Source organism: Humulus lupulus, chromosome 7 (genome assembly GCF_963169125.1).
Source record: "Humulus lupulus chromosome 7, drHumLupu1.1, whole genome shotgun sequence".
NCBI lineage: Eukaryota > Viridiplantae > Streptophyta > Magnoliopsida > Rosales > Cannabaceae > Humulus > Humulus lupulus.
The window spans coordinates 82,463,192-82,483,581 of record NC_084799.1 but is presented as its reverse complement, the minus strand read 5'-3'; the positions used below and the strand labels follow the sequence as shown (position 1 = coordinate 82,483,581).

At 29.9% G+C, this 20,390-nt stretch overlaps 1 protein-coding gene and 1 long non-coding RNA gene across 2 annotated transcripts; one reads left to right on the top strand and one right to left on the bottom strand.

Annotated features, from left to right (window-relative positions):
- Positions 1-2,458: 2,458 nt before the first annotated feature.
- Positions 2,459-5,624, bottom strand: LOC133791918 (uncharacterized). The gene is made up of 5 exons (XM_062229825.1): positions 3,673-5,624; positions 3,272-3,580; positions 3,096-3,183; positions 2,780-3,013; positions 2,459-2,659 (listed from the first exon to the last, which is right to left on the bottom strand). The coding sequence occupies exons 1-5, from the start codon at positions 5,622-5,624 to the stop codon at positions 2,459-2,461; spliced, it is 2,784 nt and encodes a 927-aa protein (XP_062085809.1).
- A 6,208-nt stretch (positions 5,625-11,832) lies between these two features.
- Positions 11,833-13,693, top strand: LOC133788379 (uncharacterized). Its single transcript, XR_009873195.1, has 2 exons — positions 11,833-12,060; positions 13,459-13,693. It is a non-coding gene; the product is annotated as an uncharacterized LOC133788379 (long non-coding RNA).
- The last annotated feature ends 6,697 nt before the right edge of the window (positions 13,694-20,390 follow it).

Sequence of the window (20,390 nt, the reverse complement as noted above, 5' to 3'; positions counted from 1 at the left end):
TTGTGCTCGATTTGCTTTTTCCAACTTTCGATGTAAGATCCTAAATATTACAATTGAATTTGTAAGACAAATAATGTTATTTTGTGCATGAGAATTATGTGAAAGGTATTTCTTTTTTACCTGATCCAAAATGTTATACAAGGAGCTCCAATCTCTGTCATGGTGTCAAGGTGAATCACATCTTCAGGTGAAATAAATAAGTATTGATCACTATCCAAAATTTCTGGGTCCATGGCAATACGAAATGTGTGTGAAGGTCCATAAAGTCGAACAACTAGTAATATAGCTTTTACACTCTTTGGAGCATCCTTGGGCATCTCAAATTGAATTGGAGATTTTTGCACTTCCTTTAAACTTGTGGGGGATGCACTGAGAATTTGTGAAGAAGAAGATTGATCTTTTCCTTTACATGTCTCCAGTTGCGGTGAAAGGCTATGTTTTTTATTCTGAAACAAAATATAAAATTAATAATTGATTAGAAAAAAACATCATAAACTATATGTAATATTGGATTTAAAATTTAATGAAACCATTGATGGAGGAGGTGTGATTTGTGACTCTAATGCTCTTTGTTCTAATAATCGACTTTGTTGTGATTCGTAGAACTTCTCCATATTCTCTTGAACAATTCTTGCAATGTTGTTATTTTGTTCGTTTTTAAGATCTTCAACGATTTTCTCTAATTTCTTCAAACGTTCATCTTCAATCTCTTCATGTTTGGATGATAATTGGGTTGACATCTTCTTTCCGAGTATAGGACCAAAACCTCGTAACCAACCATATTTTTCTTCGCCTAAAACTTGCATGTATATAGCAGCCTCATCCATTACTAGTAACAATCCATCTTCAAATTGAATGAGTTTCTCTTTTCATAACTCTACCATTTCCTTCTACAATAACAACAAAATAATAGTGTAATAGTTTTACAAAAGTTAGAAGGTAAAAATTCATCATTTTTAAAAGTCGAACATACATATTTTTCCTCGGCTATTCTGTGGGTCCACTCATTCTTAATTGCACAATGAGTTTTTCGAAACATTTCAATCTCTCCAAACTTCATTGTTTCTTGTTATACATTGTCATCTGTTGTTTGTTTTGATTTCTATAATGCATTTAAATAATTAATAACATTAAATATAATAAAATTACAATGATATTATGTCAAAAATATGTTTACCTCCTCATGTAAATATTGAATAAATGACTTAGTTCCACCAGAATGCATAAAAGAAACACTTGATCTATTTTTTGACCCTGCAATTGACTTTTTCTACAAAATACTTTTCATGTGAGTTTTAAGAATTAAAAATTATGAAATGTGCACAAATAATTCAAGAAATGTAGGATACCTTCCATTCTTCGTTAGAGAAACATTTATTGCACATCCATTGCCAATCTTCATCTCTTAGCACCAATTTCACAGGCCGATTTTCTAATGGATTCTTACCTTCTTTGATGATATTCTTGTACTCTCTGTGACAATTATTACAATAATCTTTATAGCGCTCTGAACAATAGTGATTGCAAATAGTTTCAAGATATGGATCTTTTTTAAAATCCATCTCGAATACATCCTGCAAAAAGAATTTCAAAAAATAAATTGTCATGCAAAAAATATTATAAAATAAGTATGCTAACATAAATATACCATGATACAAGCATATGCGACTTTCTTATCTTCTGGAGGAACTTTAGCTCAGCCACTATACTGAAGTGGAGCATGATGGCGTACATTTACACCAACAATGTTCGCAAATGCAGTTGCATGCATCCCATGAACTCGAAGTTCGCCTTTTTTATAGGAAATATTTAACTTACTTGCATCATCCTTTAATAAGCGTCTGACACCATCCCCACGAGTAGGGCCACGAGTTCTCTTCCTTGATTCTGTCAAATAATTGTTATATTACTTATAATCATAACTATTTTCATAAATTTTTAATGTATATATTATCATAAGTTATACATAAACCCTTTATACCTTCTAAGGACTTGTGTGTTTCATCATTTAATGGTGTTATTGAATCATCATTGGAAGAACATGGCAAATGAGGAGGAGACTGTGTAGATTATGAAGAGTTAATATGCGTCCTCTTACGGCCAAACAACCTTCTAGTAGTTAATGGTGGATCGAGAGACTTCTCATTTGTCATGATTAAAAATATAAAAAATATAAATTTTTTATTAGCATATAATAAATTTGCATATTCAAAACTTTACAAAAATTTAAAAATAATAACATAATTTATACTTAATCAATTTCATCACTCAAGGTTATATCTTCAGAATCATCGAGTAAAGTTTCTTCATCGGTATGGTCACTGTTTATGTCACTTTGAACTTGATCATTGAACAATTGATGATTATCACATTCTATATCTTCAATATCATCCCGAATAAGATTAGTATCATTTGTCGTTGAATCGAAATTCACGCCAATGTCATTCGAAGATTCTTCTTAATATGCTTCAGAATTGTTGATAGTTGGATCTTCATCATCAACTTCACCATCCATTGGCTTTGATGGTATATCCCAGATGTGACGATGATTTACTTTTTGCACCACTTTCCAATCTTTATTATCTTTACTTTTTTTAATGTCATCCAAATAAAAAACCAAACTTACTTGATTGGCAAGAACAAATGGTTCATCTTCAAACTATTATGAGTTGATGTTGATACTTGTAAAGTTATATTCAGAGTACATTCTATCACTTCCATTGGTATTGTACCAAGAGCATTTGAACAATATAAATTTGTTCAAATAGAGGTAATGTACTTCCCAAATTTCATTAATGACACCATAAAAATCACATATATTTCCATCATATTCTGCTTCAATGTGAACACCGTAGTTTTGAGTTAAAAGTCTTTCATCTCGACTTTTTGTATGGTATCGAACTCCATTAACCATACAACCAGCATATGTACAAACCAAAAAACTTGGTTGCATTGCAATTGCATACAAATCTTCCTGTGCTTTACCAGATATTGTTTCATTCATTTTTTTTATCTGTGATGGCAGATAAAATTATAAATGTAAGATCGAGACAAATAAAAAATTTAGAATATCAAACATTGATATTTAAACTTACTTTATTTTCAAACCATGTTGAAAATTCATTTTTTTGCACTTGATTGATATCCGGAATTCCTTGAGATTGTAAGAATAATCTATGTTCTCTGTGTTCACAATAAGTACTATGAAAGATTATTTTTATTCTAAAACATAAATGTTGTTAGAATTTGAAAAATAAAATTATAAACTTACGTTAAATATGGTTCCAACTCAGGACAATTATTCAAAATGTACCATTGAACTTGGTTTTGTTGATCTTGAGTTAGTGTGATAGATGATTGTCTTCCAAATGGTCTTGTAGGCATGTTGAATGTTGACAGTGTCGATTGTTTTCTAATTCCAAGGTAATCAGGATTGCGATCAGGACGATTAAAGCGTGTTTCCATTCCATGAAGATACATTGAACAAAAGTTTAGTGCCTCAGTAATAATGTATCCTTCAGCAATAGAACCTTCAGGTCGAGCTTTGTTTTTCACATATTTTTTCAAATGACCTACTTCCCTAAAATTAATTATGTTTTCAATATATAGTAATAAAGAATTGTATTCAATGATTATTTAATTTTTTTAAACTTAAGTTATAAATTTTGTTACCTTTCGATTGAATACATCCATCGCATTTGTACTGGACCACCTAACTTAGCTTCTAATGGCAAGTGAACCATAAGATGAATCATCACATCAAAGAAGGCAGGAGGATAGATACTTTCTAATTTACACAGCGTGAGTACAATGCCCTTTTCCAAATCGTCTAAGTCTTTCACATATAATGTCCTCGCGCATAGCTTTTTGAAGAATAATGACAGCTCAGCAATAACATCCATTACTTTCTTTTTCAAGTATGGCCTTAAACCAATAGGTAACAACCTCTGTAATAAAATATGACAATCATGACTTTTCAACCCAAATAATTTTCTATCTTTCATGTTAACATTCCGAGAAATATTTGCAGCATATCCATTAGGAAATTTTATAGACTTTATGAACGTACAAAATTCTTGTCGTTCCTTCGCTGATAATGTATAACATGCTACTGGTTTGAACCATTTGTTTCCCTTGTTTTTCATGTGTAGCTGCTTACGAATATTTAAATCTTGTAAATCAAGTCTTGCCTTTTCAGTATCTTTAGACTTCCCATCAATACTAAATATTGTACCAACTACACTATCACATATATTTTTCTCAATATGCATCACATCCAAATTATGTCTTAGTTTTAATTTAGGCCAATATTCAAACTCCCAAAAAATACTTTTTCGCCTCCAGTTCGTGTTATTTTCATAATATGCATCCTTCATTTGTTTCTTATCATCCTTAATGATCTTATCATTTTTACCTGCCCTACATTTCAATATACCTTTTAATTTATCTAAGATTTCATCTCCTGTTAAAACTCTTGGAGGTGAACGCCTTTTGATTGTACCATCATACTCCATATCATTGCGCCATTGGTGGTTCAGACACAAATATCGACGATGACCAATGAAACATGTTTTTCCTCTTATTCGAAATGAAGATGTGTCATCTTCACAAACAGGACAAGCTTTATAACCTTGAGTGCTATACCCAGATACAGTACCATATGCTGGAAAATCATGGATCGTCCACAATATTGCCGCACGCATTGTAAAATATTCTTTATCAATAATATCAAAAGTACGTACACCATTTTCCCATAGTTCCTTCAGCTCATCGATCAGAGGTTGTAAATAGACATCTATGTCTTTTCCTAGAGCATGACGTCCCGGAATCAATAATGCCACCATTAAGAATTCTCGTTTCATGCATCTCCATGGCGGCATGTTATATGGCATTAGTAACACTGGCCACATACTGTACGAGTTTGATAAATCACCGAATGGATTGAACCCATCTGTTGCAAATCCAAACCTTACATTTCTAGATTCTTTTGAAAAATCTGGATATTGTCTATCAAAATCCTTCCACACCTCTGCATCTGCCGGGTGTCTAAGTACACATTCTGTATCAACACTTTCTTCCTTATGCCACCTCATATCAGATGATGTATGGCGTGGCATAAAAATTCTCTGTAGTCGTGGAGTTATAGGAAAAAATTGCATCTTTTTGTGTGGGATCTTCTTGCCTTTAGTTCCTTGGAATTTGTATCGTTCATGACCACATATAGGACATCTTTCAGCATTTTTATTCTCTTTCCAAAATAAAGCACAATCATACTCATATACATGAATAGTTTCGTACCCTAAACCAAGATCACGTAACATTTTCTTAGCGTCATAATAAGATCGTGGAATTTTATTGTCTTTGGGAAATGCTTTCGAAAGTAAGTCGAGCAACAAATCAAATGATTTGTTGCTCCAACCACACATCACTTTAATGTGCATTAGATTAACAATAAATGTTAAGATTGAGAACGTTGTACATCCAAAGTATAACTCCTTTTCTGCTTCTGCAAATAAGTCAGGCAATGTATTCCTTTCATCATTGTGCTCATTTGAATCTCCAAGGTTCACAAAATCACTCTTCCTATGATATTGACTAGCTAAATCTTCTAATGCTGGTATCATATCGTCATTGTCTTCATCATCATCACTGTCATATGGTATGTCTTCTTGATCTTATTTACTTCTGTGATATCTTCCCCGTGAAACTCCCACATAACATATTTGATATAAAATCCTTTTACGAATATATGACGCTCAATTGTCTCTAAGTCATGATAATATAAGCTCATACATGAAACACATGGACATCGAATCTTATTTTCACCATTTAAATGCAAAGTTGATAATTTAATAAAACTCGTAAGTCCATCAAAATACTCCACAGATAATCTATTCTTTTGGAAAATCCAACTTTTATCCATCATTTCTCTATTATCTTTCGAACAAGTAGACGATGTATTATACTACATTGAGAAAAATAAAATACTTAATTGGCCCTTTAATTGTAGTTATAGGGTATGATAGAGTTATGGTACAAAAAACATGTATTCGATGCACGTATAGGGTAGGATATTAGTATAAGTGTTTCTTATCCTACTCGATTACATGCATATTTTTTTTTATAAATGTGTTTAATTTAAGTGCCAAATAGACACATATGTGGAAGTCTTTAATTGGTACATGCCATTATTTTTTTAAGTTTTATTTAAAAAATTCGTTCAAATATTAAAAAATTATTTAAAATCTAATAAAAAAATTAAAAATCATTTAACAAAAATTTTAAAATTTTCTTTTTTAAGGAATAAATACTAAAATTATTATTCATGAAACAAATTTAATTACAACAGTAAAATAAAAATAAAAAAAACCAAAAAACTTTAGAAAATACTACTATAAATTCAAATTTAAAATAATTAAATATATAGAATTCTAAGGTTCAATGATACTAAAACCAAAATAATAAGCTTAATCTCATTAAGGGAATTTTATTGTAATCAGCTGACACTAATGAGCTTAATCCTCTCAATTGCCTATAAATAGGGCTAGAGTATCACTTGTAAAATGATATTAAATTTTAGCGCATGCAAAAATGCGACCTAATAAATCTCTAAAGAACTTAAGTTTTGCAAGTTCTTATTTCTCAATACAATTAACTTGTGGCCATAGAATTGGAGTTTTAGGGAGGGTTGAGGTATCCAAAAAAAAGTGATCATCAATCTTTAATATAATAGCTCTAAATGGATACTCTACTCTATCATTCAAAATACCTTACAAAAACACTACTTTATCTATTTTACCTTAAACCTTTACATTACACGATACATCAACTTATTTTTCTTCTTACTCTATAGCCTTTAAATGTTATATTTTAAATATATTTTATTGATTTTAAATATTTTCTTTAACTATTACTAATATCATTATATTTCATAATATTTATAATATTTTTCAATATATTTTCTCAAACCAGTAATATTGTAATATTATTATAATATAAACTATTTATATATTACATGAAGTATATACAATTGGTAATCAAATAAAATTAAAATAATAATAATATATTAAAAATTATTTTTTAATGTGCCTCATATTAAGAAAGAGATAATATATTTGTATATATGAAAAAAATACACACATATATATATCTAAATATGTGGAGAGAAAGAAAGAAAGAGAGACTAGGATAAAACAAAAAAAGAAAGAAAGAGAGTGAGTGCAAAATAGAATGTTGTATATATATACTAGATACAAACAATGTGTAATATGCACGTTTGTTTATTTTTATTTATAGAATTTATAAATTATTTTTATTAAGTTTATATTATTGTCATATAAATTTTGAAATAAATATCCTATTTTAATTAAATAATTTATTTATTTTTGTTTAAGTTTATGTTTGTTCTAGTTTTTGAATTTGAGAGTGACAACAAGAGATTATATATTATATGTTTAATGTAATATTAAATATTATACGTGGATTTTAAATTAAAGTTTCTTGCTAGTTTTCAAATATATTAATTAACTAAATTTTCATATTCCTAGCAACTTTCAATTATTTATGTAATAATAAATAATTAATATTTTAATACTAACTAGATAGTACTCAAAGTGTTGAAGGTAAATAGAGATGAGTGTAATCCTGAAAGTAAAGTTATAATAATAAAGCTAAATTTTTAATGTAATTATGTTAATCTACCAAACTATGTTATATGTAATGACCCAACTATTTCTAAGACCTTTGACCATTAGATCCACTATACATAACTACTATTTTGGGAAAGATACATAAGAAATAATATAACTAACTTTATTAAATCTTGAAATATAGTATCAAATACATAATAATAGAAAATATGGCATGGGTACCCATTGTTTGAAACATAAAACATAATTTTAAACTAAAGAAAATTATTTACAAAACTAAATGCGGAAAAAACATGATTTAAAAGACTAAAAATAAACAACTTCATCCTCGATCGACACACAGTCCACACATTCCATCCATCCTCAACACACAAGCCAAGCTACCAAGAATCCTTCCGCCTTCCATATTCATTTTCCTACATCACACTAAAAATAAAAGAATGAGCCTAATGCCCAGTAAGGAAAACCTACTAAAACATACATCATATATCATAAGCATAAAACTTCATCATAAACATAAACTATAAAACATATACCATATATCATAAGCATACACTATAAAACATATATCATATAGGACTACAATATTAATGGCCATTAACTCATTAACATGGCATGCGATAAACCATCTAGGTCTCCTGTCTAATATCTGAGGTAGGTTAGATCACATGGTAGTATATGATAACCCATCTAGGTCCCCTGTCTAATATCTGAGGTAGGGTAAACCATAACTCTAAACCATGAAAATGATAAACTAATCTTGGGGCTTGCTATCTAAGCAAGTCATATGCCCAAGCGACTAAAAACATAATCTTGGGGCTTGTTATCTAAACAAGTCATATGCCCAAGGACTACAAAACATATTATACATATACCTATTATAGGATAAACATATCATAACATAAACTTATCATAACATAAACATAACATATCATACAAACATACAAGATCTATCCTATTTTCCTTACAAAAAACCGGGATATGAGAACAAGATCGGGACTTTGGAACACTCCTAAAAACCATAATAGAGACGTGAGTATACTAAAGAAAAAAAATGGAAAGAATGAACTACACCATCGAAAAGATACTTACCAATAAGAATCTTACGTTCAAGATCTTAGATGCCTAACCAAGAGTAGAGAATACGAGTTAGGATTTGAGTAGAAAAACTATAAGAACAATACAGAAAAGGAACTAAGAATAGGAATACCTTTGAAATTGCTATGACCGAACTACACCTCGAAACCGAAATACACTCTATGAACCTTACTTCCCAAGTGTCTAATAAGCTTAGAATGACAAAACTTATAACCCCAACCCAAGTGTTTATCACTCTATAGTCTCACTAGCACCTAGAAGGCTCTGATCAAGGCTTGAAGAATGAATGAAAAGGCTTGGTGCTAGGTCCTATTTATAGAGTTCTAGGAATAAAAATCTTCTTTTTGGCTTTGAATAAAAATAATGAATTTAATTGAAAATATTTGAATATCCTTCAGCCAAAGGCTTAGGACTTGGTCAACAAAGCTTGATTTAAAAAAAAATATATAATAATCAAATAGAATCCTAACTTCTAACTCCCTAAATCTCGTAACTCTACTTTACTTTGGTTCTAGTTCCATGTTTGGTCCCGGATTTGGAACATGAACCTATCAAAGTTTGTTTTGGGTTTTATTTTTGAGTTTCATTTTGTAGGTTGTGTGGGCTTGATTTTTCATATTGGTGTTGATTTTAAAACTGTTTTATTTAAGTTTTTGTTTGTTGTTATTTTTTTTATTTTAGGATATAATTTTTATTCATTACAAATATTACAAATTAATTAAAACAAATTAGTTCAGCATAAGGGAGGGAAATCTGGTCATTTTTAAAAATTTCTTGACCAAATTGGAGGGAAAATGTATCATTATAAACTGATTTTATAAATATAGGATACACATGATACCAAATGGGTACTTATCCATTACTTTATCATATAGGAGGTATGCAAATAGATTTTGACATAAATTTTCTGCAACTACCAGCTTAAGAAAGAGGGAAGGAGAAATGAGTATGAGATGCATAAGCTATAAGCTTTAAATCGAAGGCAAAAAATGGTAAGCAAATACTCATTTATGGTGCTACGACCTCTTTTATAAGAATTAATCTTATTATGTATTTCACTTTAGGTTTTACAACAAAAGACAGAAGAAGCCTCCATGGCCACAAAAAAGTTAAAAAGAACTTTTGGAAGCTCGAAAAACTTCTTGTGAGACTTCTGGTTAGAAGACTTATTAAAACACTCTTTTCCTTCCCACTCTTATATCACTAATTTTTTTTTTTAGTTTACATGTATACAGATTCTGGAAGTATCAATGGTCCTGGAATCCAGGTTGTATAAACTTAGTGTATCTTAAATGTGCATAAAGTAAAAGGTTGTAACTTTACATAAAAATTGCACTATATTAAATTGTTAGACCTCCTATTCCTATATGTTTCACATAGTTTAGAAGAAGAGCTACGTAACAAATATATTCTTTAGTCCTTGCTAACTGTATTCATGAGTTAGTAGTAATTTAGTGGGAGTCTTAATGCTATAATTAGTAAGTCTAGATTTCATCTGTGTCATCTTATCTGGCTACTAAGTTTTATGCCACAGTGAGTCTCTGGTGTGGATAGTAGTAATCGAGCATGCAAAGAGCTTTATTTTTCAGAGGGAAATATAAGTTTTAAACGTTTTTGGTTTTCTTTTTTAATGGCTGCATGGATTTTTAATAAAATTATGTTAGATTTTAACAATGCCAAGCTCTAGATCTAAGTTTTTTATTTATGTATTGTTAGCATTATTTGTTTAAGTTTTTTTAATTGCTTGTGGGTTTCTTTCATAGTTCTCTCTATTCTATTTTATTGTTTCACTATTTTTATTGTGTTTGACTATTATTAGCATAGCAATTAGTGGTTTTATTTTAAACTCACTAAATTCATAAACTAAAAACATTTAAAATATTTTTACTCACATAGCATAATATAGAAATTAATAACTGAATTTGTATACGATTAATAGAGTAAATCATAACTAAATTTACCTTGTCTTTTGTTGAAGTTGAATTACTTTTGTGTGTCGATTTACCTTGGAACTTTGCATAGATTGACTACCTTATTTTAGAAAAAAATGGAAAATGGTTAGTAAATAAATGATGTATGATTATAAAGAATTTGAGACTTTATTTTGTGTCTATAAGATGAATATAGTAAATCATAATTGAATTTATGTTTTGTTGAATTTGAATTACTTTTGTGTGTCGATTTACCTTTGAACTTTGTGTAGATTGATCACCTGATTTGAGAAAAAAATGGTTAATAAATCAATGATTAATGTACATAAAAAAGAATTTGAGAGGTAATTTTGTGTGTAAAAAATGATTTACCTTGATTATATTTTCTTGTTGAACTCTAGGCTTACAATTCACTCAAAATGGATACTGTTTTGAGAGAGAAAAGTTCTACGATTATAAAAATAATGGATATGTAACCCTTATATAAGAGTACTATTAAATTAGAGATATATATATATATTTTTTTTAAATTTGAACTTGATATATTTTTTTTTGAAAAGATCTCAACAAAATGGTAAACACATGACCATATTTAAAACTTACGTTTTTTCCAAATAAAAAAAATCAAGCCCTAGAAAATATAATAGTATTGAAGTGATCAATTTTTTACTATTTTAAATAAAAGCTTTAAAGTTTGAAATTCCAAATAAAAAAATCAAGTTCAAGATTTTTTCTAATTTGTTAATAGATTTTTATCTTGTTAACCAAAACAATCGTGTTAACAGACATATTATCACATTAACCAAAAAATTGTGTTAAAAGAAATTCAGCATGTTAACCTAAAAATTTGCATACACGGTTATTAATTTTTTTTCAGTTAAAATAAAACCCTTAATGTCAGTTTATTAAAATTGGTTAAACTTGATAGAATTTTAAAATAATTCTATTAAAACCAAAAATTGTCACATTGATCTGTTTAGGCATTTTGGTCTTTTATGTTACTCATTTATTGCTGATAGAGAGAGGTTTTGAGTTTTTTTCTCTTCGTGTGTCAAAATTCAGTTGTTTTGTGGAAAATTGGATGGCAATTCTATTAGTTTCTTAAAACTTTAATATTTGATATTTCTTCATCTATTTTCTACTTCTTCTTTCTATCTATGTAATGGAACAAGTGAGTTAGTATTTGGTAGCTTGGCTTTTAAGAAAGCTGATTTTAGGTGTGAAGTAGGAAGAGAATGATAGACATGAAGTCCTCTGTTCTTCAATCTGCATCTCACTCTTTCTATATTCTCTTTTATGCATTGGCAGCTTTCCAAATAAAGAAGAAGGTTAAGGAAAATGAGTTTGGTAGTTCTATGGAAGCATTAAACTGTGTCAAACAGGTATGAAAACCACTCACTTTTTCTTTTTCTTAGCTCTTCATATCTGTCACTGAGCTCACCACTGCCATACTTGAAGCATTTATGATTGATACAGTCATCCATCATTTTGTTCATTGGCATGTTGGTTTAAAGTATTGTGATTAATCTCTTTAAAGTTGTATAAGGATTCTAAACAAATTCAATATCTTGTGTACAAATTCTGCACCTTGAAACAAGATTACAAGACCAATTTGAAAATTATATGTGGATGTAGTCCTCAATTATAACCAAAACAGATCATTTGAATTGACATGCAAATATTTTATAAATGAGTCAAAGCACCAAAAGTAAAAGGAAAGATTTCAGATGTTTTTCTTAGGTTAGTGGTTGCATGTGTATTTTATATTGGGGTTGGATGTGGTATTGGTACAAATGTAACATTTTTTATTTTACCAATTTGTGAGAAGTTCTGGATACCTCATAACCATTCATTTCCTTTTTTGTCAGAGTCCAGTAATTATAGCCTCTTTTGTCAATACATAAGAAGCCATAAAGTTGAGTTTATCATTATTCTCAGATTGCAGATGGTGACAAGGATTGAAACAATAGAATAAACTTACTAAAACTCTACGAGGGGATGATGTATACCTTATTTGCATTGGACGAATTCTGAAAGGAAATGCTTCATGTAATGGAGTGTTATAGCATCACTAGTAAGAAGATGGTTGAATATAGATAGTAGAGTAAAAGCTTCTTGTCTTCTAAAAATATGTTGGTGCCAATTTTAGTGTGCAGTACATAATTATTATGAGTTCCATGCTATGCTTTTTTGAAAAGTTATCTAATTCTATGATTAATAATGAAACTGACAATTACCAACACGTGATAAGAAACTAGAAACCAATTTGGCATGAGCTTGTAAAATTGTAAATAAGTAGTGGAAACCAAGTTCTTTCCACTTCCTTTTTTAGCTTTAATGGCATGTTTCTTCTCTTATTAATAGAATGTTATTTTGCCATTCTAAATATACTTACTGTCAGTTTTAGGCCCTTTCTAGTAACTTTGATATTGTAGACTACTAGTTGAGAATTTATGAAAGTTGAATATTACTTGGCTCGTTGTCGCAGTGTTCTAAATATATTGTTATTGTTGGATTGAGTTGAAATGGCTAATAGCTTATTGACCTTTCTACTCTAGTTTTGTTTATGCGAGCTGTTCATTGTATGCACAATAATGACTTTACATTGTCCTTTATTTTTCTTCATGCACCTTGTTCTGAGAGAATGAAATTCAGTGTCTCCAAACCTTGAATGTTTGTTATTTTTCTTTATGCTTTATATTAATTGGATGTTGCAATTCTTTGCAATTGTCCACAAAATTAATATTTTAGAATTCTGAATGCTTGAGATGTATTTTCAGGAATGATTGTTGTTGGAACTAAAAACAACAATGAAATGAAAAGAGCCTTCAAGAGGGAGCATGAAGTGGAATTGCTGCCAACTTCTTTATATATGTAAATATGAACTAAAAGTATAATTTTTGACATGTGTATAGATTTTTGTATTATGTTTTATATTGATTTTGTACTAAATATATTTTTTAGTTTGTATTTTGTTTATCTATTTTATAAAAATTAATTTTGATATTTTATTAATTTTTTTGTAAATATTATAATAAAAAATAGAACTGATAAAATAATTAAATTAAAAAAATAATAAAATTATATACTAAAAAAATTATTTAATTTATTATTAATTTTGTTACCAAATTTTAGTAGCAAAAGTATCGAATTTTCAAGTACAAAACAAATAATTTGCTACTAATTTTGTGATTGTTTGCTACCAAATTGTGGTAGTAAAATGATTTTGGTGAATTGAAAATAAAATAAATTTTAATGACACAAATTCTTTAGCTACCAATTTAAATGCAATTGGCTACCAAATTATAGTAGCAAAAAACCTCTAGTAGTCCTGTAAAGTAGTGTTTTAGCTACTAGATTTAATATTTTTAGCTACTAAAAAATTAGTAGCAAATAATAATAATTAGCTACAATATATTTTGGTAACAAGAAACCTTTAGCGATGGGGTTTTAGCTACGAACCAGCTACCAAAAAATTTTGGTAGCAAAAAGGTATTAGCTACCAAAAAGTCATAGTTTGCTACCAGTTTTTTGGTAGCTAAAACACTTTTTTTTTGTAGTGTTTATATTTTTTGCAGCTAACAAATACGTCATATACAGATGCATAAATTGATGAGTTGCAACAAGAATGGGCGACATATATGTTACCAATAATCCAAAGTAACCGACCTCGTTGATAGGTTTTTTTTATTTTTTACCTCTTTCTTCATACATAATGCAATATTTGTTAATTTTGAATATGTCTAACAAATATTGTATTTGGTTTTTTTATTTTTTACCTCTTTCTTCATACACAATGCAATATTTGTTAATTTTGAATGTGTCTAACAAATATTGTATTTTTTGTATATGTCTAACAAATTTTGTGTTTCTTGCATATTTTTATTTTATTAATTATGTCAATTTTAATTTAAATTAATATTAAATTGATTTCAATTTAATTAATTATTAAATTAATATTAAAATAATTTCAATTTAATTAATTATTAAATCAATTTAAATTTAAATTTAAATCATTTCAATTTAATTAATTATTAAATCAAATTTAAATAATATTAATTATAAATTTATTTTATTTTTTTTAAAATCTAGGAGACTTTCAATGTCTCCCATTGGGAGAGGTGGGAGACTTTCCACGTCTCCCAGTGGGAGAGGTTGAAAGTCAAACGTTAACTTTCAACCTCTCTCACTGTGAGACGTGGGAAGTCGCTCACCTCTCCCAATGGGAGACGTTGGAAGTCTCCCAAGTCTCTCACCTCTCCGAATGGGAGACATTGGAAGTCTCCCAGGGACTTGGGAGACTTCCAACGTCTTCCATTGCGAGAGGTGAGAGACTTCCCACGTCTTGTAGTGGGAGAGGTTGAAAGTCAACGTTTGACTTTCAACCTCTCCCAATGGGAGACGTGAGACCTATACCTACAATGACCCTGCCTACAACGTCTTCCCAATTGGGAGACATTGTAGACTTTCAATGTCTCCAAAATAAAGTCATAAAACCCCTATTTTGTTGTAGTGTGTACCTAAGGTTGTATATTATTTTTGTCCTTGAGTAGGATTTCTTTTCCTTTGTGCCAGCCCAACTGCTACACCAAAGTTATAAGTGTTGAGGGTGAAAATAAAATTTTTATTTACGCGAAACACCACATAGCAGCTGGTGATGAAATCACATATAACTACAAGTTTCCTTTGGAGGAGAAAAAGATTCCTTGCAACTGTGGTTCTAGAAGGTACGATTCTACTTATTTTATATTGTGGTTCTCTTAGTATGGTGCACACATGTTTGATTGCTACTAGTAGAGACTTTACTATATGATATGTTTGTTTGGATGGTGAATTTATGCAAAGGCTGCATCCTATACGAATGATGATTCACATATAGGTTTGTGAGACTTGAAAGGGTACAATTCTGGCCACAACAAGAAGCATTGATTAATAATTTTTCAATCTTTTCTTCTGTTCAGGTGTCGTGGATCATTGAACTAAATGATGACCTTTGATTCTCTGGTAGGTGTTTTAGATAAATGTTGCTCAAAAGGACTGGTATATTTGTTTTTTGGTCATTCCAAATCTATGATATCTTTCTATTTTTCTTGCAGGTTATTTTCCCGATCGCCTTGTCTCCTGACACTGTGTTGGCAGTCCACTTGTAAGAGGTACGACAACAACTTTCATAATGTTGTGCTGCATTTCATTTCATTTTCTAGCGTTGAGTGTTGCTGATTGCAGATTTTTTACTTTTTAAAGCCCCGCAAGTACCAAGGACTAAGGGGGAATAAAAGCAATAATTTCTAACTTTTGAAAATCCAAATGTATATATAGAGATGGAGCATAATTGTATTTTTATTTTTGTAGCATTTTAGCTGTCTTGCTTGAACGTGACTCTTGGTCAAATGTACTAGCTAATATTCTTGATTGTGCAGTGCAATATACTTTCGTAAAATATTTTCAATTTCTAGCTAATGATTGTGCTTTTGAATTTTGATGATCAGTTTGTACCTTCTTATTCCTTTAGTTGTCTTTAGAATGATCATGTGCAGTTTTTCTTGGATTGACAATAGGTTGTTTAAGGCTGACAAGTAAGATGCTTTACAGCAAGATTTTTTAGGTTTTATCCCCAATTGTCTGTTTAAGATTCCAGAACTACCATTAAAATTTAATCGTTTACCTTACTTTCAAACAAAAAAGGGGGTGCTTTTATTAGTTGTTTTCCTTTTGTATATCCTGGGTTGCCTTTCAAGAGTAGGAATCTTGCGGGCATGATCTTTCTTTCTTCTAGGACATAAAGGAAAGGGTCATAGGTAGATCTCTTACGTTGGATATTTGTAGCTAGGATTTAGGTACTAGGGGAAATAGTAATTAACTTATTGAAAGCCATTTTATTTGAGCCTATGCTATGCATGTGATTAAAATTTGGGTTTTCTAGTGTTTCAATAGGACGTGGGTTGCTGGATGCTGAATGTCTCTTACAAGACTTAGGATTCAATCTAATGTTTTTGTGCTTGTAAACATGATCTATCTTTTTCTCCTTTAACAAAATATAAAGAAAGAAAGAAAAAAGGTATACCCCTTCCCTTTCCCCTAAAATAATATGCATAAAAATGCATATTCTTGAAAAGCCAAGTTTGGCAAAAACAAGTTTTGGTTTATTTAATTTTCTTTTTAAAGGCATACAATGTGTAGCTCCTCAATTCATATCTCTTTCACTATTTTTAATGGAAACTTGCATCCAATTGAGATGAAAAAGCTTTTTCTTTACTCCTTCAACAACTAATTAAGCTCTTATTTACTCCTCTTTGCTCTCATCCCATGTAATTATTTATGATAATTTTAATAACTCTACCTAACTCTCTGATTTGATCAAGATTCTTAAAGTTACCATAATTTGAAAACTGCTAACAGGAAGTATTTATAATGCTTTTCAAATCTAATATAATATTCAATTCAAACCATAACTATCACCACTAAATAAAATTATTAGGTGAAGTTTTACAATTAACATAAGTCACAACAAACTACTAATCCTCCACATATTTTACTTAAAAAGTGAACAAAACATAATCAAAACACATAAAAGTTTGAAGATAGCTCTTATCTATTCCATGATTCATTATGCTCTTCTTTCTATTATGGCCTTGGCTTGCCCAACTACATAATCTACAATCCCAGTTTGTAAAGATGGGTTAAATAAATAAAAAAAAAGAGTACAAGTAATATCAATTAATGGTAAGAAAAATTTGTGAACTAAACAAAGAAAATCCTGATAATATACAAGAGACATGCTAAGTTGTTGTAAGATACATTTCTGCACAGATTTGGTCAATTCAAATTTGTATAAAAGAGTTCGTGTGAGTTTTTCTATCATGAAGACTACAACTTAAATAACAAGCTTAAAAAATCTTAAACATTGATAAAAATCTTAGAGCATGGATATATTCTAAACAACTTACCATAATTGTAGTCTCAGATAAAACTCTCGAGGTCAATAAAGTTTGACTTTCATATGGGCACATCAAGCCAAGACTATTTACTGTTCTTAAGAGATTTTGTAGAAACTGCTAAGGATTTGCTGAAATGGTTTAATTAAAACTGCTGAGGATTTGCCATAGCATGCACATTCGGAGAATAATTAAAGCAGTAAAAATAATCCTCACATTTTGCATTCCCTAATAAACAAGAGGATATATAATACTACCCAAGCCAAAATAGACTCTCAAAACGGCATGGAAGAATTCAAGTAACATAGGGATCTGTCTATATGATTCTAAAATTTTGAAAGAAACTTTTTATATAAATACACACATGAAAACTAAGAATGCAAAACACGGTGTAATTTCACCTATCATAACACAAAACAGATACTCAACAACTGAGAAAGAACTTGATCCTGAGCTTACCTTCTCTAGGAAAAGCTTTACTATTTAGTTAGATTTAGCAACCATGAAAATCCCAGAACTCTTCCTGAACAGGGATGGGATGGTCGGTGGATTGTGAATGGTGATAATAGTGTCTCTTTAATAGCCTTGTCAAATAAAAAAAGAAACACATTTTCAAGAAGAATTGGAAAAAAAATAAATCATTTAAAGTACCAAAGTTTCATGAAAACAGGGCAGCGACTGCTCACATCATTTTAATACAATTAAACCAATTGTAAATTTGGAATCTAAAATTTGTTTGTGGTGGCAAGAGTTCAAATTTAGAGCATAAAGATATTCTAAAAACTTTTGGTAATTGTAGTCTCAATGCAGCTCTTGAGGCCAATAGAGTTTAACTTTCATATGTGCATATCAAGCAAAGACTATCTAATGTTGCTAAGATTATGCAGAAACTACTAAGGATTTCTACTTCCTTAATTTGATCAGACCTGAAATAGTTTTAATTGACTGATATAGCATAATGCATTGTTCTACAATAATAATATTATATACTCCATAACACCAAGAAAAAAAATATCTTACTTATCCAATGCCTCCCTCAAGGTACTTTTGCTTTCAAATTTCAAAGTAGATCTTCATAAAATATGTTGACATCCATTCTGGTGAACATTATATGATGAATAAAATTTATACATAAATTACAAATAGCATAATTGCACCAATCTGCAACTAAGAATGCAGAATAGAAGCCAACACCATTATTAGGAACATGAAAAAATAGCCAAATAACAAGGAATACATTCAATGATCTTTCAAACTCAACCTATCACAAGCTTTGTAAAGGTAATTTTGTTGTAGCAATTGAGTCACATTCAACCACAACAAAGTAATACTTGAACAATAGTATATCAAAAACAAAAAGCTTAGTGACATAATGCCAAACAGTAAGAGATTCATAAAGCCAAATAACCATGTATCTTTTGTTATTTTGTTCTTCTGTACTTGTTATTGTCTTTTGGGATTATGCTTTTCTTTGCTTTATGAGGATTTTTGTTATTGTGTTTCTTATTTGTTTTTATGAGCCATGACAAACCATGAATACACATTGCTTTCTTTGTTATTGAAAGTAAGATAAGTCTCCTTCTTTTTTGATACATAACTAAAGTTGATTATCTGAAGAGCTTTCGAAGAATAATCTGAATTTTTGTCCATCCCAAAAGCCAATCTCTTGATAAACATTTTCACCCAACCAGATATTGAACTGGGTTTGGTTTTGTCTGTCAAAGCCTAAAAAGAAAGAACCTTTATCTGGATCACCAAGACTAAGCCATGACAAAAGAAACTGCACCCTCGGATGACTTTCTCTTTTTGCAACCCAAACTGCCTTCTTGTCCTTATCATTCTTAAACCAGATTCCTATGTACTCATTGCTTGAATCACCAGAACTGAAGAATCCCAGCTCAAACACCCCATTAGAAGAAACCAAGGTTTCATAATTATACAAAGTCTCTCCAGGTTTAAGGGTATCTGATGCATGAGATAAGTAAGAAAGGGGTGAAAATATGAGGAGAAAAGAAAAGGCTTTGGAGTTGTAAGCTGTCACGTTAAATGTTGTACTAGGTTGGTTGGTTTCAATTCTATGGTTTGAGTATTAAACAATGATGAGGCATATAACACTTGGTCAGAAATAAGAATCATTATAATAAAATGTGACACCAGTATTTTGATCTTAATATGTTTCTGATTTTTTCTTTTCCCTTAAAAATGACTACTAGAGAACAATGGGTTGACCAAGTTAGAATGGTGGTCAATATTACAGCCTCCTTAAGACTTCATTTCTGGTTTTATGTGGCATATGTTATTAAAAAAATGGTAGAGAGAGTACTATTTAAAATGATTTAACCATAACAGTCCAAATAGGATTTTATTGTGTTTGCATATATTTTTAATTATTTTAAATTATGAAATTTGGTTTATAGAAATACAGATGGAAATGGAAATGGAATATATATTTCCTTGAGGGTTGACAAACTAGAAAAAAAAAGAGAATATTTAAATGGTAACACTTCTATGGTAAGATTGTTTTTTTTGCCCCTTAATAAAATTGACTCTGTGTCAATTTATAGGCTAGTGATGCCTATAACCTCTGTGTCATTTCTTCTCTGTAGCCAGACATGTCTTCTTATTGTTTATTCTATTTTTGCACTCAAAATTTTCTATTCGTTCAATTTTTTGTGTAGAAATATTGACTTCCATAATCATTTAGTTGACTGTGCTTTTTGTTATGCACTCCAAAAATACTGTGTTTCTGCAGTATGGCTTTCTTGCTTGGCTGCTTA

Bases quoted from the DNA above. Each gene is read 5' to 3' on its own strand.
- LOC133791918 (XM_062229825.1), bottom strand. From the start codon at position 5,624: ATGATACCAGCATTAGAAGATTTAGCTAGTCAATATCATAGGAAGAGT. The intron at 3,581-3,672 runs GTAACAAAATTT...AATTAATTTTAG, and splicing joins TGGATGTATTCAATCGAAAG to GGAAGTAGGTCATTTGAAAA. The intron at 3,014-3,095 runs GTAAGTTTAAAT...CTGCCATCACAG, and splicing joins CAACATGGTTTGAAAATAAA to ATAAAAAAAATGAATGAAAC.